The 17,198-nt window shown below is 41.9% G+C and overlaps 2 protein-coding genes across 4 annotated transcripts in view; both read right to left on the bottom strand.

Annotated features, from left to right (window-relative positions):
- nt5c2a (5'-nucleotidase, cytosolic IIa) overlaps positions 1-8,382 on the bottom strand; it is a 21,925-nt gene extending 13,543 nt beyond the window's left edge. The window contains exons 1-5 of one of the 3 annotated variants that reach the window (XM_046070424.1): positions 8,223-8,382; positions 7,455-7,576; positions 2,844-2,917; positions 1,786-1,903; positions 1,555-1,650 (exon numbers count right to left, since the gene is read on the bottom strand). In XM_046070424.1, the coding sequence (XP_045926380.1) occupies positions 1,555-1,650; positions 1,786-1,903; positions 2,844-2,917; positions 7,455-7,555 (389 nt within the window). In that variant the 5' untranslated portion in view covers positions 7,556-7,576; positions 8,223-8,382. Of the gene's footprint in view, positions 1-1,554; positions 1,651-1,785; positions 1,904-2,843; positions 2,918-7,454; positions 7,577-7,654; positions 7,919-8,222 lie in introns of those variants that run through there. The other 2 variants (XM_046070425.1, XM_046070426.1) reach the window with 2 other exon arrangements.
- A 1,202-nt stretch (positions 8,383-9,584) lies between these two features.
- Positions 9,585-16,835, bottom strand: wbp1la (WW domain binding protein 1-like a). The gene is made up of 3 exons (XM_046071064.1): positions 16,544-16,835; positions 14,804-14,965; positions 9,585-12,735 (listed from the first exon to the last, which is right to left on the bottom strand). Exons 1-3 carry the CDS (start codon positions 16,662-16,664, stop codon positions 12,260-12,262), a joined length of 759 nt encoding a protein of 252 aa, XP_045927020.1. The 5' UTR covers positions 16,665-16,835; the 3' UTR covers positions 9,585-12,259.
- Between the last annotated feature and the right edge of the window lie 363 nt (positions 16,836-17,198).

Raw genomic sequence — 17,198 nt, 5'->3', positions numbered from 1 at the left:
CCTCTTCACAATAGCCCATAGATTTTCTATAGGGTTAAGGTCAGGCGAGTTTGCTGGCCAATTAAGAACAGGGATACCATGGTCCTTAAACCAGGTACTGGTAGCTTTGGCACTGTGTGCAGGTGCCAAGTCCTGTTGGAAAATGAAATCTGCATCTCCATAAAGTTGGTGAGCAGCAGGAAGCATGAAGTGCTCTTAAACTTCCTGGTAGACGGCTGCGTTGACCTTGGACCTCAGAAAACACAGTGGACCAACACCAGCAGATGACATGGCACCCCAAACCATCACTGACTGTGGAAACTCTACACTGGACTTCAAGCAACGTGGATTCTGTGCCTCTCCTCTCTTCCTCCAGACTCTGGGACCTTGATTTCCAAAGGAAATGCAAAATTTACTTTCATCAGAGAACATAACTTTGGACCACTCAGCAGCAGTCCAGTCCTTTTTGTCTTTAGCCCAGGCGAGAAGCTTCTGACGCTGTGTCATGTTCAAAAGTGGCTTGACACAAGGAATGCGACAGCTGAAAACCATGTCTTGCATACGTCTGTGCGTGGTGGTTCTTGAAGCACTGACTCCAGCTGCAGTCCACTCTTTGTGAATCTCCCCCACATTTTTGAATGGGTTTTGTTTCACAATCCTCTCCAGGGTGCGGTTATCCCTATTGATTGTACACTTTTTTTCTACCACATCTTTTCCTTCCCTTCGCCTCTCTATTAATGTGCTTGGACACAGAGCTCTGTGAACAGCCAGCCTCTTTAGCAATGACCTTTTGTGTCTTGCACTCCTTGTGCAAGGTGTCAATGGTCGTCTTTTGGTAAGCTGTCAAGTCAGCAGTCTTCCCCATGATTGTGTAGCCTACAGAACTAGACTGAGAGACCATTTAAAGGCCTTTGCAGGTGTTTTGAGTTAATTAGCTGATTAGAGTGTGGCACCAGGTGTCTTCAATACTGAACCTTTTCACAATATTCTAATTTTCTGAGATACTGATTTTGGGGTTTTCATTAGTTGTCAGTTATAATCATCAAAATTAAAAGGAATGAACACTTGAAATATATCAGTCTGTGTGGAATGAATATATACATTATACAAGTTTCACTTTTTGAATGGACTTACTGAAATAAATCAACTTTTGGATGATATTCTAATTATATGACCAGCACCTGTAGCTCCACTGTCAATTTTGATTCTGTGTCCAAACCTTCTTTATGACCAAACACCTGCAAAACGAATAACTATCCCATCAGCCTTAGCTGTACTTTGTGTTTATTGCTTTTAGCTAATGTTAGCATGCTAAACTAAGATGGTGAACATGGTATAAATGTTACACCTGTTTAACATCAGCATGTAAAGCACTGTCATTGTGAGCATGTTAGCATGTTGACGTTAGCATTTAGCTCAAAATACAGCTGCTAGCACGCTGTCTTGTTTATGATTCATTTAAATGATGGTGTTGTACGTGGGATGGAGGGCGGCTCTAACAATGCGGACAACTGATGTTACAGATGTGGTGGATTGTGTTGACAGCTCAGTGGGAGCAGTGTAGGTGGACCTCACCCCCTCAAGAAGTTGAATCCGTGCACACACACCAGAATGTTCCCATAAGCATCCACTTTGAGCAGGTTGCCATACATTGTGTCAAACACCAGACCTCTGATAACAGTGGAGACGGAGTGAGGACAGAAAAATCAGTGAGAAAGCACACTTGAGTTAGAGAATTTGTAGCAGTGGTATTCAAATATCAAGTCAGCATTCAAATAGATTTAAAGAACACAGGGTTTTGTGAACCTGGTGGGGAAGGAGGGGTCGTAGACAAAGTTTAGCAGCTCTTGTGGATATCCGATGGACACCAGACGCTCCACTGTCAAGTCGAAGCCCAGCGACTCATACTCAGGGGACTTATACACTAGACAGACGGACAGGAAGACAGGCTTGCACAGATCACCCTGATGAAGGCAGTGCACCAGGAAACACTGATCCACCGCTATACAGAGTTTACCTGAAATAATATTACCTGCAGCAATGTCTTCCATACACAGCACTTCCTAGGGCAACTACCCAAACACAACCACCCCTAAAACAATCTTAATTATTCATAACTTTCAGGTCTGCTTGGAAATGCAACTGTAAAAGCAGATCCTTTAATTGCACATTAAAATTGCAAAAACTGGTTCTCTAATCATCTGTTAGCTCATGGATGCAGCTGTCCACAAGCACGTGACCACTGAAAACTAGTTCTTGGTTTATGAAACGTAAAAATCTTTGATTTACAGATGATGGATATTGGCAAATCCTAGTATCAGCTGTTAAAAACCCAGCACGGCTCTAAACCTCGTTCACACCCTGTGGCCACGGTGTGTGGAATTACTGTCTTGACTGCCCGCAGGCCAGGAATATCCCCACTCACAGCTGGGCGGCAGCGGCTTGGGTTACAGTGTCCGAATTTGATTATGGTGCAGAAAACATTGGCTGTTGGTAAAACTGGCAAGTGCCATGCCACTGTCATCGTCTTTTAAAACAACTGTGTGAAAAAATTGAAAGTTTTAGAAAATGTCGCCACATCAGGTGTTTCTGCTTTAATTCACAAATATCCAGTAGCCAACGTGTGATCAGTAAGTGAGGACTCGTGTGCGACAAAAAAGAATCAAGCAGGATGGGAAAGGTGGGATGTATAAAGTGTGTCCTATTTCACTCACTGCCATTTCAGATCCCACTTTATGCATCAGTGAGACAGCCAGTGCCAGGACATTCAGATGTCTACGTGCAGATGGTGTAGGCTCTAGCCACTACAGTTTGACCTCTGTCTTTTTTTAAGGCTGATGCCGCAAGGCTCAAACTGCACTTACCTGCCAGAGTGTAATCCATATCAAAACCAAAACACTTGATCTTCTCCATGGCCAAGCTTCGGTTGACAAACACTCTGGAAGGGGAGGACAATGTACGGTTAATCAATGCATGGCAGCTGGCAGTTCAAATTAAATGCTGCACATCTTAGACTTCTTACAATACTCTTCTAATTCACAGTGTAGAGATGAGGAGGAACAACTACAGAGCAGCACTGACTGAGCAACACTTCCTGGAGGTCAGGTGGTGATGCATTGCAGGCTGTGTTTGAGGGAACTGCCATGAGTCATTTAAATAAAACTTAACAAGCACAACAGACATGCAGTCCTACTGGTTATTTACACAGTGACCAGTGCATCTGAGATAAAAACCTCTTAGCCCTGCCCACAGCCTGCCGTTTCCCCTCAAATGGTGAGCTTATCTGATTTCTTGCGATTACATGTTGACCGATGCTATTTCAACACGTTTCAAGAATTGTCCCAAGAAATTTCTCTGAAAATTTCAACAAGCCATCTATTACACAAAATCAGGATGTTGCATGTCTGACCTCAACATTAGGTTCTCATTTGTGCTACACCGAGACAGGAACGGTATCACTGTAGCTTTCTGTGTAGCCCCACATTCATCGCTGTGTCTGTTTTTTTACACCAGCAGTACAGTCGTTCTCATTCTATACATCCGCATCAAAATAAGACCAGACACACAGTGTAAAATCTACAAAATGATTTCATTCAAATTAGGAAATACACACACAGTTGCCAGTTTATTAGGTACAGCTAGCTACAACAAATGTCATCTAAATACCACAGTCAATACATCCTGCCTTCAGTGATTCTGACCTTCGCTACAGGACAGTTGAATTAGATTGCATTAGTTTTCGCTAGGTGGACATGATAAACTACAAAGACAGAATTAAAGCAAACAACAATCATCATAGTTGTTGACAAGGGGTGCAACTAAAGACCCAATCTGCAGATTCATTGCTTAATCAATTGTCAGAGGTTACAATGATATAAAACAGCCTCACAATGGAGAAGAATGTTTGGCCTGACTGTTTAATGTAAGGCTTAAACCTTCGATCAATTATTAAAATAGCTGACAGTTAGTTGTCTGTTGATCGACTGATCTAAAAATCAATGAATGTCAGCTCTAGACAAAGTCCAGTTCTGATAACAGACCTCCTGACTGTGACTATCATTTTATAGATTTTAGTCCTTTCAGACAACCTGCAATAACAACAGGCAGCACTCCCTGTACGTGCGTTTTCCAGTCCCTGTTTTAATCTTCATCTGTCCATTTCATGAAGTGCTGCCCAGCAGTGACTCACATCAACAGCTCACAAAAAAAACAGACTTGTACACAAATGTTTGCTGAATGGCACATTCTTGCTTCTCTGCAGAAATACAGACCGTACAATGCAAACACATCATCTGTGACTCCGCTCAGACTGCACACTGGCCTTGGGTTTCTATTCAGATGGTGTGAGAGATGATATCAGGTTGACTGTCACGGATGAGGATTAAAGGAAAGATGCGGGAACGGGAGAAATGCAAAAGAAGGAGCTCACACTGAGAAATCACAATGACCACCACCTGCCGTCTCCACACCGAGAAACCCAACTCACAATCAGTGTCAGTATGGATGGAGTTCCATGAGCACTGGATGGAGAATCAGTTCACATCATGGACATCAAAAACGTGATTTAGTCAGTAGCTGCAGTTTGTTTCAACAATAAAAGGACGGCATACCTCATTGCAGGATGGTTTTGAGCCAGATCCCTTGGAAAGCTTTGTAATAAAGAATACATGTAGTATTACCACTGAACTCATGGCTGCTGGTTTTACCTCTGATATCATGCTACATGGCTCAGGTCTTTGTCAGTGAATAACCTACAGTCTATTGAAACTGAGGACCCCGTTACCAAATTTCCAAGAACCATGGATTCGATAAGACACATTTTCATTCTGCTCATCGGTTCCAAACTTTCTGCATATTTCAGTGGCGCTCCAGACTGAACTGCAGCGAGCATTTTACAGTCTATAAAAGTGTTACTTATCTGCCAGGACCTGCCACGCCGATCTAACGTCACGCCATTTCTGACAGTACTTCAACAAAGCGTGCAACACAGAAACTATTATAAAGCCCTAGTCTACATATTTTTCTTAGATATGCTTCCCCAGAGACGCCCCTCTAGTACAGAGACTCCTTTCGCTTTAGCTATGAAGGGGATGATGAGCGAGGAAGAAAGGATGAATTTCACCGAGCGGTGCCAATCCCATTTCTGGGGAAGGGTTTGGAATCAAAACTGAGATTTGATAACATCCGGTTTTGAGAAGTAGAATAGCAAGCAGAATGCATAAAATTAATAATAAAAACGATATCCAAACCATACCCAACATCTATCTCCAGTACCTGCCATCTATATTATATTGTCTCACACATTCAAAAGTCAACATTGACCCATGAGACATTCCAGCGCACTTTTCAATAGATTTCATGGGACCAGGGCTCCATTCTTTGTGTGCAAAGTAACTAAGCCAGGCTAATATGATATCACACTTCTCATTCAGCTTCCCAGGTTCTTTGAAGTGAAAAGGAGGATTGGTCAAATCCTGAAAAAGGGGAACTGTGGGGAAAAAAAAGGGAACACAAGGAAGAAGCTACTGCGCTCTGTACATTTGAATTCAAGCTGAAGTTGCTTTTAAACTTCTGCTGGGAAACAGCAGTCAACAAAACTGTCTCCACTCAAAGTCCACTTATTTGCTTGTTCTGTTCTTCAAGTGTCAAGCTCTATGTGGGCAAGTGGTCCTAAAAGTGCTCGTAAATATGTCTAACATCTACAGTTCCAAGTTCCAAGTGAAGAATACGCCAAGAAGATTAGGAATTTGACCAGACATTTGATCAGCCACAACTACTTGACTTTCATAGCCGGGGCTATGGACACAGTGCGGTTGGTACAAAATAGTATTGAAGTTCCATGCCCAATACTCCTAGTACTAATATGCTCAACATACTTTTCTCAGAAGACGCTCAACCAAATAGCAGCTTAAAGATAATTGTAATTACTTCAAACTAATTCTCTTTTATTTGACAATAATAATTTGTACTTCTTTGTAGCCTTCAGTCAGGCACTGAGTCCTAGTTCTGTTTCCTGTTGCAATGGTGTAAATCCTTCCTGTTCTAGCGCACAGCTGCCTGCAGAGCAGAGAGCCTAAAAATAGAAGCTGCATTTTGTCACGTCAAGCCCGTTATTCCAAGCAGGCTATTAAAACCTATTATTATTAAAATTACAAAACACAAAAGAGTGCCGAGTATTTCTACCTTGAAGTCATATTGATCGTATGCATTATAGACGGTGTATCATATCATATATTACTCCTTTATCCCGCTCTTGAAGATGTGTCACTGTTTCCTACCAACTCTTTGCTATTTTAAAGAGAATACCTAGCTTTAGGTTCGACTAAATCCAAGGAGAAAAGAAAGCTTTCAGTCTAAAACCAAACAGGACATTTGTGATCAATGTCACAAGGTAGAGTGTGGGAGCAGCACGTGGAAGGTAGATTACCTGTGTTGACTGTGCCTAATTGATCCACAAGTGTCAATGATGCGTGGTTTTTGCCCCCAAAATCAGTTCTTGCAGTTTAGCAAATTTTCATTTTCTTTTCTTGTGACGGTCATATTGACTGTTCTGGCCATTTTGGGATATTTATGCATTTCATGTGTGTCCAGAAAGGTTTTTACTATGCACTGAAGTGCATATTAGTGATATTTTTACAAGTTAATGTATCGTGTCCTGATGTTTATTATTACCTATCCTAACATTTTGATCCATTCATTCTTAGATTTTATACTGATTATTGAAATTATATGCAAATAATGTTACAATGGCCAATCTATAGAATTCTGGTATGCCCCCCCCAAGCAGAGGGCAGTCCACACTGCTTTCTAGCCTGGTGTTAAGTTACTCTTTAAGGACGGCTGGGAAGGACGGCTTATGGATATTAAAACTGTTGGGAGAATTAGTTTGGGGTAGAGGTATTTTTAACATATCCAGGAGTCAGGAAATGTTAGTTGTGCATTTTATCTTGCATATTTTGTAACTTTTTATAGTAAAAATTTAAATGGTATTCAACTAAACTTGTATGTTGTAACCAAGCGTTGCAAGTTAGGAAACCCATGAGAAGAACGCTGCTCTGTTGTTGCCTGAAAGGAAAGCAGCAGCCATGTCTAAAAATGGGTTCATGGCAGGGGTAAACTTTTAGAAGCTGATAGATTTGATTAATTTTGAGGGTTTGTTTGTTTGTTTATATAATTACTGAAAATCCAGGTTAATGTCAGATGTCAACAGCCAGCCAACAGTTAGTTACTCATTTATCCATGAACAAAGCCTGAGTCCATGTCTCTAAAACTCAACGCATTTCTGCACACAAATAAACATCTGCATTTAAAAGCTGCTGAAATGTGTGAACATGTTTTTAATCACAGGTCAGCAGCATTTACCGATGCTGTGCAAATGCCCAACAGTGAACAAACAAACACACACCCAACTAACAGGACTGGTCCCTGTGGAGGACTCCAGCAGCGCTTTCTGCTGCGGTGTGACAGACACGTACCTGTGGTGAGCTTCACGTCGGTACTTCTTCATGGCCACGCCGTCCATGTTGGCTGGTAGGTCGGCATAGTTCTGCAGACGGTCGCTCCATGAAGTCGTCATCTCGAACCGTTAAAAGTGTCGCTGGTGAGAAAAGGGCACCCTGTTATTAAAGCCACAACACACACTCACACAGACAGCGGGTGCCACTCTGTTATTTACTCTTTGTTTATGAGGCTTCTTGGGTAAATACAGCTACAGCTACAGCATTTACAGCCAGCAGAAATTAATGTAAAACTACGCTTTGGTGAGAATAACGTTACTTATTAACGTTAGACTTTAAAGCGAAGTTACTAATGAACTCAGACGGGTTAACAATGCTCTTCGTCTCAGCTGGGCCATATCAAACTCAGGCCAGATTTGCAAACAGACTTTGACACAAGGCCAACAAGAAAAGAAACGTCGAGTCTAAAGCTAAAGTTAGCTCTGTGGACTGGAAAGATAACAGTAACTGCTCCATCATCTGGCTAGGCGACCTCTCTCAGACAGCCCGGATGTTAACTTAACCAGCTAACTTAACGGCTAAGTTAACATCCCAGAGATGTTGATATTGTTACCGTGTGGTTTCCAACACTGGACATTACAGGATTAAAGTGATGCACCCTGATAAACTGTCTGAGAACAACGCGCTGACAGGCAGCTATATATTTGAGTTAAAACACGCTTTACAGCACTCGTAAAAAATAAAAAAAATAACACTGACACTTGAAAAAGACACAACACCACTCACCGTCTTTAAGTGTCCCCTTCTTCTGCTTCTTCTTCTTCTTCTTCTTTGGTTTTACACTAGTTAGTACCCTTAACGTGACATTACTGCCTCCTCCTGGATATATTCTCCCTCAGTGTTTTACAATTAGTCCAGCAGCTCAACCACACAGGCACTGTTCAGCTCCTAACGTTACTCTGCCTCTGTATCTTATAGCTCTGCTGTCTCTTTGTCATAACACTGATCTGACGACGTGCTGGATGTTTCCCATAATGAAAAGTGTACTGTTTAGGTTGCTGTGTCTCAGTTTGCTTATTTTTACGTGTTCTTTCCCGTTAGGTCCCCTGCTTCTTACCATGGCCTCAATATTTTGGGGTTGAGAGTAGATGTCCTCCTTTTGCTGTGTCATGCATGCCAATGCTGTTGCCAGTGTATTTTTCTCCACAGTGGGTTTCTCCTCTAATTTTGAAAGTCTAATATCAATTTCCACAATTCCTTTTTTGATCGCTTCTTCATTTCCTGAGATACCTGAATGCGCTGGGACCCACATGAGTGTGATATTTCTCCCTTGCTTGTGAGTGCTGATACAGACATTTGGTTGATCTCACCTGTTCAGCCCACTTTAATGCCATCAGCAGAGCAAACAGCTCATCAGTCTATACATTCAAATAATTTGATGTTCTTTTGGCAATTTCCACCTGGTAACTGAGAACCACAACCGCAGACCCTGTTGCATCTGTTCGTGGAAACTTTGATCCATCAGTAAAAATCTATAGTCTATTCTAATCCCTGTAACGATTCAGTAATTAAATGCTTAAAAGATATAATCAAATATTTACAAAAATATGAGGGGTGTACTCACTTTTGTGAGATACTGTATCTAGGAACATGTCTGACTAACAATGGGTCCATGAGGAAATGAATAAAAGGGATCTCTTGACAGAAGATTTGACACTAATACTGAGTGTTAAACCTATTCCACTCTGCCAGTGATTCAGGTTGAGAACCTGTCTGAATGTGGTGGTGGACTGTGCTGAGCACCTATACCCAAGTCACAATCTGGTTGAAGCAGTTGGCTGTGATGTTCCAGGTAAAGCAAAAAAAAACAAAAAATCAATAGAATGCACATCCAGGCCTAGATGGGTATAGGACAAAAAAACAACAAAGGAAAAGCAGAGGCTGTCCACACACACAGTTTCAAAGCTCCTTTTATTTAGTTTTTATTAGTGCAACGTTTCGACCTGCAGGGTCTTCATCAGGAAAGCCACAAATGTAGTATATAGTAATGATATATCATTTTCTTGTATCTTTTAAAAAATTACATTTGTATTAAATCATCATATTTCATCATTTTAAGTCTCACAGAAAAAAGACAATGTGGCCATGTGTTCTCCATAACTTTTAATAACCATATTTATACAAAATGGACAGAAAAATATTTAATAAAGAGCATACAAATCTACATATAGTGAAGCACCTGGTGCTCCACACCACTATTCAATGCTACATATGTGGAAAAGTGCTCGACTGACTCAACTGGAGAAAGTTCCCCCAGTGCAGTGTAAGGTTTGGGTTTTATTGTCAGCCTCCCAACAGCCAGACATGTCTACACGGAGTGTATAAAGGGCTGCACCACGGTCACTCATTCCCTGTGTATACACACACTTATGGATTACATCCAACACAAACCCGTAGTGTGTCCTAGAAGAATAAACACACGGATGGTAAGATTTTAAGATATGTGTGTAAGTGTGTGCAGAACCTTTTGGCAAACTACAAGGAACACAAATCCTGCATAATATGGCATTAATTAAATGACAAAGAATGTATCATTGAGTACACTGAAGGGTTACTCAGATATCAACTCTTAGACAAAGAGACTCCACAGCTTTAATTAAGTTCACCTAAATATTCTCTACTCAAAGGCTACACATTATGGCACTATGGTATCAGAAAAGAATGCCTCATGTAACATCAGTGTGACAGGTGGCTGAAGACTCAAGCAAGGTCTAATGATCATCAACAGGGCGCTGAAAACTCATCATTTACTAAAGAACCCATCCTGGGTGAGAACTGGAGCAGTGTACAAACATGCTCGTGGTTTTTAAAGACTTTATAAAGAACATTTCAGCACAATAGGAGTTTTCTTGCAACATTCTGCATGTACTCGTTTTCCCTCACTAGGAATGTAGGCACATTTACTGTCTTCATACTTTGTTTTTCAAAAATGTTGATTGGCTCGTCAGTTCACACCTGTCCTGGTTGACGATACCAAAAGACTGTTAAGAACAAAGCCGGTGCTCTGGAAGGGCAGGAAGTAGTGTCACACTTGACTAACTGGTGTTTTTTCTAAAATTTGGAAAACAACCCTCCACAGAGATGACACCGCCTTTGTTGTTCCGACATCTTTTTCAATTAGCTCTTGTCAAAATTCAGTAAGTTCCCTATTTCACCTGTTTCACTGTTTTTCTAGATGGATATATCAACCCTGATATGAGTTATTCTCAGTATAGAAGGGGAATGCCTTACTGCAATAGTGTTAAACAGTGTAATCTGCTTTATTGCACAGACTGCTTCCAGCTAGCTGCTGGAAGGCTTTGGCTTTGGTTTGCACTCCGAGTGATCCTGTAGTTTGTCACTCAGACAAAGTGACAGCCCTGTAAGTTCACACCCAGTGCATTTCTTGAATTGACTTGATTTTAAATACTTTTGATCAGAGCAAGCATGTTTAAATGGTCAGAATCAATATGATAATAACTTCCAATCATAAGACAATTGTTCTTAAAGGTTACAAAATGCATCTTTGCAATGGCTCTGTCATCAGCTCAGCTGCAGTTCAGAGTTGAACTCGAGCTTAAACAACTCCTCAACAAGTCACATGGTCATGCTCATGATAATGACATAAATCATTCAGGAACTGTTATGGATACAAAAAACACATGGGATTGTCTGTTTTTGGGTAATACAGCAAGATAACTGATAACTCAAGTTACTTCATCATAGTGATGCTAAAGCTGTCGTGCTCATTGATTTTCTACAAAGCCCTACATGGACAACTACAACCTGAGATATTAAAGAGATAGCTACCACTAGCTCAGCAGGCTGATTTAAGCTCATTACTGATTCAGTTTATCAATATCAGCATATAAGAATGAACCAAGAACAAATGACAGTACAAAAATGTCAAACATATGTTTGATGTGGTTTAGAAACAGTGTCTCTATTTGGGGTTGGTATCTAAATTCAGTTGGATCAATTCTGATTCTGTATCCGATTCTATTTATCAAATCCGGTTCATATCGAATTTGGGTTCTGATTCCAACCCCTTTGCCACAAATCTTGTCACCGCTCTGTGACATTAATTTCACTTCACTATAAAAGGTGAATGCCAGCTCACCTGTGTTTTGTACCTGAGTGTGAGACGTTGCTACCAGCTGTATCTGGGGGTGTCATTGTCGCTGGGAGAGCGTGACACATTGAACATGCTGCGTTCCTTCAGATTCATGGCAATCACCCTCCAGCCAGCTGCCACCACTGCATAGATAACTCATTTCAACTTCATTGAGCAACCATTTCTCGCCCATGCAGCGCGACGGGAACGCGAGTGACAGGAAGAAATACAAAGGCACACCACGTCTCTCGCGTCCAGTTAGGGCTTTCCAACAGTGCAATCAAACTCGCTCGTGTCATATTCAGTTAGGACACGGTGTAAGTAAACATGAAAAAACACAAATATCAGTGCTGCCTCATGACAGGAGAAATTTTCAAAGCAGACAGCTCATCAACATGAGTAGCAACTGTCTAAATTTTAACTTGAAAATGACGAGGCGAGGAATTTGGCTAAAAACATACTTTCTGCTTCATAATAGTAGCTTTCAATTTTTGTACATTGTTGAAGTATTTAGTCATACCTTTCATTTGTCTCCAGGCCCGTCACACACAGTTACACATAGTTACACATGTACAAACAGACCAAAACCCTGAGCTCCAAAGGTATAAAAATGCATCTGCTGCAGTTTTTTTTCCAGGACTGCAGATATTAAGACATTATTCTGGATTACCTACGAGACTTTGCCTCTGTATCCACTCTGTTGTCCATCTGTGTTTTCATGAATGACTGCATCACTAATATGACTGTGATCAAAGGTCTGGGGAACACAGGGCTCACATGGCTCCTCCATTTGCTCCGCTCCCGCTTCCTCTTCTTCTCTTTCTAAAAAGCCGTGCTGATCCCACAGCTCCTGGCAATCACACACTTCAATCCCAGAATCTCCTGTGAAGCGCCGGTACCTGCCCGGCGTTGAGTCCTTGTTGGGGTTGTAAGCGCTTTCAAGGTGGGTCTGCATGACCTCTGGAGTAGCATGGAGCGCTGCATCAACATCACTAGGGACGGAAACAGCCGAGTTGGGGCATGGAGATTCCTCAGGGGGGTCTGTGGGGGGAGGTGCTGACTGAAGAGGGGTGTAGGGGGGAGGAGGCGTGACTGGGCGGTCAGCTACTTCATCGTAGGCCGGAAGCAGATAGGTGGGTAAGAATCCTGGAGAATAACACAATACAGACAAGTATGTCAGTCATTCCCAGTCAGGCACACTGATCTCTTTTAGCTCATTGTTTTGGTTTTCCAGCAAGCAAACTCATCAACCTGGTGAAGGAGCTGGTGAACATAGTGGAGCATTTGGCAGCTAAAGAGGGAGATATTTTCTTCAGGACTTGGTGGAGACCAACACGACTCCAAATTAATGATGATGTTGCTCTGTGTCTGCTAGATGTGTACAAGCAACTGTTAGCTAACATATCTGCTATCTAACATAACATATCTTAAGGGGCTACATGTTGTATTTCAATGAAATCACTTTACTTCACTCAAATCAAATTTTTGCTGCCTTTTTGTCAATAGGCTCTAACTTCACTCAGAAATGAAGCACACGCCTGTTTTCTCTGTTGCGTGGAACAGCTACCGAGTCAGGATGTAGCCCTCTGCGTGCTAACGAGTCTCTTTGAGACTACAGCGACAACAACGCAGCTAACTAAATGCAGTCCACTAACACCATAAAACGGCCAGCTCAACAGCACAACATAGACTCGTACATAAACTCCACGTAAGGATAAAAACAACAATAATGGTTTATGTGATGAAGCCTGTCAGGCCAAAGAGAATCAGATGATGTCGAGTGAAAACAGTCAACATAAAAAGTCATGTGGTGGTAAACTATCCTGTGTACCACCGGTGTTATGACAAAGTGTTGATTTAGCCTGGAAGAAAGCATGTAACGGTAAAAAGCTAATGCGGAGCGATTCACCCCCATTCTGCTGAAGTGACAAACTGGTCCTTCAGCACATAAAGAACAACATCACAGCCAGCCTGGACCCTGGAAAATGAATGAATAAATAGGGAAAAACCAGAATCGAGACTTGGAAGCAGCTTTATACAAGTGTGTTTTGAGGAGTGATTTTAAATGTGGCAGCAATCAGCACGCCTGATCTCCCCGAGCAGGGGGCTCTTACAGCAAATGCACCTTTTTTAGCCATGACTTTGGAGCAGAGTTTTGCCTGAGGACCTCAGGCAGCATGTTTGGTCGTTAGAGGAGAGCAACTCTGACATATTAGGCGATGCCAAACCAAACAGGGCCTTAAAGGTTCTGTATACGAGATCATTCTGAACATTAATTTAGCAGCAAACAACTAGTTGCCCTGTAAAGATATAGTGGAGTCCTAAACAGAGAGTAACGTCACACTCCTTCTGTGTGTCTTGTCGTCTGAGTTTCTCTGTGCTTTGTTTTGGTAGCCAGTCTGGCTTACGTGTGCATGTTAGTGTATGTGAGTCCCTCGCTGTGAAGCCACTGGCTTTGAGGAGAGCAATACAACGGCTGTTTATTTCTCATCTAACGTCATTAATTAAGGATTTATTTCTACTAAACCAGAGTTGTCATTGTTGGAACAGTGGAAAAGGATCCTTTCCATAATGTTGTCATGTTGGGCTGTTAGTGACGTAAGCTACTTTGACAGGTGCATTTATCCTGAAGGATAACGTTGCTGCCTTTTCACATCTAACTAATTAAGGGTTTATTTCGACCAAACCAGACTTTGTGATTGTTGAAACAGTGAAAAATGCACATACACATAATGAAATGAAAATTTGAATAAATAGAAAATTGTCTGCGTGTGTGGGTCACATTCTATTTGTAGATTGTATTGCATGTGTTTTCAGAGTATTGACACACATTTGTGGATCATGATGCGTTTGTGGATTTTGAATCTTCTGTATTTGTAGATCTTTGTGTGTTTACAAAGTGTATTATATATTTCTGACTTGTAGTCTGTGTATTTACAATGATATTGATATCATTCATGGATTTACTCCCATACTGGATCAGCGTCAATCTTAATAGTGCACATTCTACTGGTTCTATGAGTTCCACTTGTCAGCAGCTCAGTGGATGGCAGTTCAGATTGACAATGTGTTGCTCAGAAAGCTAGAATCTTTTACTTCCCATTCTATTTACAAACATTTATGATGTGCAGATGTGTCTGAGAGATGGAGACTAACTGTGTGAATTGTGCAGAGGCGGCAGAATGTCAGACAGGTACATGTTGGGATTCCTTACTGAGATAGAGTGGTAGGTGAAAGTTGTTGTGAGCCTCTCTGTAGGCGATGAGGTTGATCTCGTTCTGCCGGCGCTGCTGCTGGAATCGCTGCTTGGAGCGCCAGTGGTGACAAATACAGCCGCATGTCAGGATAATGATCAGAGTCCACACCAACCAGAACCCTGCAGGGAGCCCATAGTACATGTATCAAAACACACTTAATATATATGCTGAAAAAAATGGGGCAAAGTATTTTTAATGTCACTGTCAAATTTTGAGTTTCTGTACTGGCAAATAAAATTATATTTTCTGATGAGTATGAACACTTTTTAAAATTTAAAATATGTTTCATTGACAAAATAAGCCAAACTTCACATTAAATATCAGCGAAAAACACTAAAAGGCAGCCAAGCAGGAGCACAAACAGTGCAAAAAGTGCAGATGGTGAGTGAGAGATTAGACACCACTCGCCTAACTGGTACCACTCCTGACCTTTATCAAACACCAACCCTTTCACACAAAGATCCTGCAATACTGCCGTCAAGAAGAGCAGTAAAGAAGAGCCGTCAATACGCAGACTTTGCCTTTTTACACTTTACCACACACTGCCAGCATATTGCTGCCCCAGTGTGTGGTGCTAGACCGCACGCAGGCTTTCTGGAAGCAGACACAACGGTGTTGGCGTATTTCCACTACATGGTATAGTAGGCCTTTCCCCTCAATGTAGGTGAAGCTGATTGTCATTGCAACACTTGTACAGCAGTTGGGTAAAAACACAGACTGTATTAAAGAAGTTAACGTAGTCATCGTGACGTCACCCGCTGGTTTGTGGACAGCCTCGAGTTTGGCAGTTTGGCCGCCACAATATTGATTTTTTGCAATCAGCGGCACCGGACGTGACCATATTTGGATGAGACTGTGGAGCCAACGGCCGTGTGTGGAGATGGCTAGCTTGCTTAACAAGGTGCGTCTGTAATTCACATTAACTGTCATTTTAACAGCGCTGATAACTTTGTCTAGCGAACAAGAGGTTTAAAACTAAATGTACTCACCAGAGAAAGTCAACAGCCAACTCCTAATAAGCTTTTTCAACGGCGCTGGTTAAATTTACACAGTGCTGTGGGTACGAGTCACTCAAGCCTGATTGACAGGTTGCCATGGTAGTGACTTATCAATCACAAGAGAGTTCCGCCCAAAAGCATACTCTGCTTTATAAATGGTCTATTTTCCTCTAAATTGGGCCATAATTTACTAAATGAACCTCCTGCTGTATTAAAGAAGCAACTGAGACCATAAACTCAATATGAAAGTGTTACATCAGTGAGAAGAAGGGTCATTTTGCCATTATTTCTAATTGAACCAGACCAGAGGAGACGCCCCTTGCCGGCCCTTCGATAGAATACAGGATTAGGGCTTTCCGCATTCTCCTCCCTTTTCAGACCCAGAGGTTCCCGCTTGGGTAAAAACATGCAGGCGTTTTCCTTTGGTCTTAGGCCGCAGCCTTTATTCACTGCTTGCATTCACCATCACTCTGCCTCTCTCGCTCGCTCAACCACACACCTGTGTCCTTTGGGGCAAGCAGCAAACTCCGGGGCTGAAAAATGAAGCTACATCGTGCTTGTTGCACGTTGGTCAGTGCAACAAGCTGTTTAAACTCTAAATACTGGAAGTGTAATTAATTATCATATATGTTGTAGATGAAGAGGAACCATTCAAACAATAAAGAATAGAAGTGAATAAAGAAGAGGTGGGTTACTCACACCACAGTTCATAGTAGTAGCTGCAGCACTGTGTCTCTCCACAGCAGTGACCCGACTCACAGATGTAGCTCTGGTTGTTTACTCCCTGGCACACCAACTTGGCCTGTAAAAACACAAACATACAATCCCGGGCTCTTCTTATTCCTCTATTAGGTGCCTCTTCATCTCCTCGCTACTCCCTCCTTGTGACTGTGACCCAGAAATCGATCTCAGCACACCAATGCAGCTGGAATATTCAGCCCATGGCGGAAGCAAGACAAATGTGTGATCAAACACTCTGCCCTTCTGAACTCTGCCTTATTTATTTATTTTTTTCTTTCTCCCACCCCTATTGGCTACTGGGGTTCTTGCCTGCCTGTTGCTGGGGTAGGTGTGGCACAGTCGTGGCATCCCACTCTCACTAACACCTACATTCTTTAACAGGCTTATGCGCACACACATGTACACACACACACACACATACAGACACATTCACCCACACGCACACAGACACACACAGTCTCACACATAGACACAAACAAATTTAGGTTGTCCCTGGTAGAATTATTCCTGATGCCTTTCTTTCAGTTACTTATTTAAATTAATTATTATTCCAGCTCTCGTGGCTGTGTTGTGTTGCTTATTTAGTGTGTTTGACTGTTTCTTGTTTTCATTT

Source organism: Micropterus dolomieu, linkage group LG15 (genome assembly GCF_021292245.1).
Source record: "Micropterus dolomieu isolate WLL.071019.BEF.003 ecotype Adirondacks linkage group LG15, ASM2129224v1, whole genome shotgun sequence".
NCBI classification, from domain to species: Eukaryota; Metazoa; Chordata; class Actinopteri; order Centrarchiformes; family Centrarchidae; genus Micropterus; species Micropterus dolomieu.
The sequence above is the reverse complement of the archived record's forward strand: the minus strand, read 5'-3'. Positions and strand labels throughout refer to the sequence as shown.

Bases quoted from the DNA above. Each gene is read 5' to 3' on its own strand.
- wbp1la (XM_046071064.1), bottom strand. From the start codon at position 16,664: ATGTTTGTGTTTTTACAGGCCAAGTTGGTGTGCCAGGGAGTAAACAAC. The intron at 14,966-16,543 runs GTGAGTAACCCA...GGCTCCCTGCAG, and splicing joins CTACTACTATGAACTGTGGT to GGTTCTGGTTGGTGTGGACT. The intron at 12,736-14,803 runs GTAAGGAATCCC...GTTATTCTCCAG, and splicing joins TCACCTACCACTCTATCTCA to GATTCTTACCCACCTATCTG.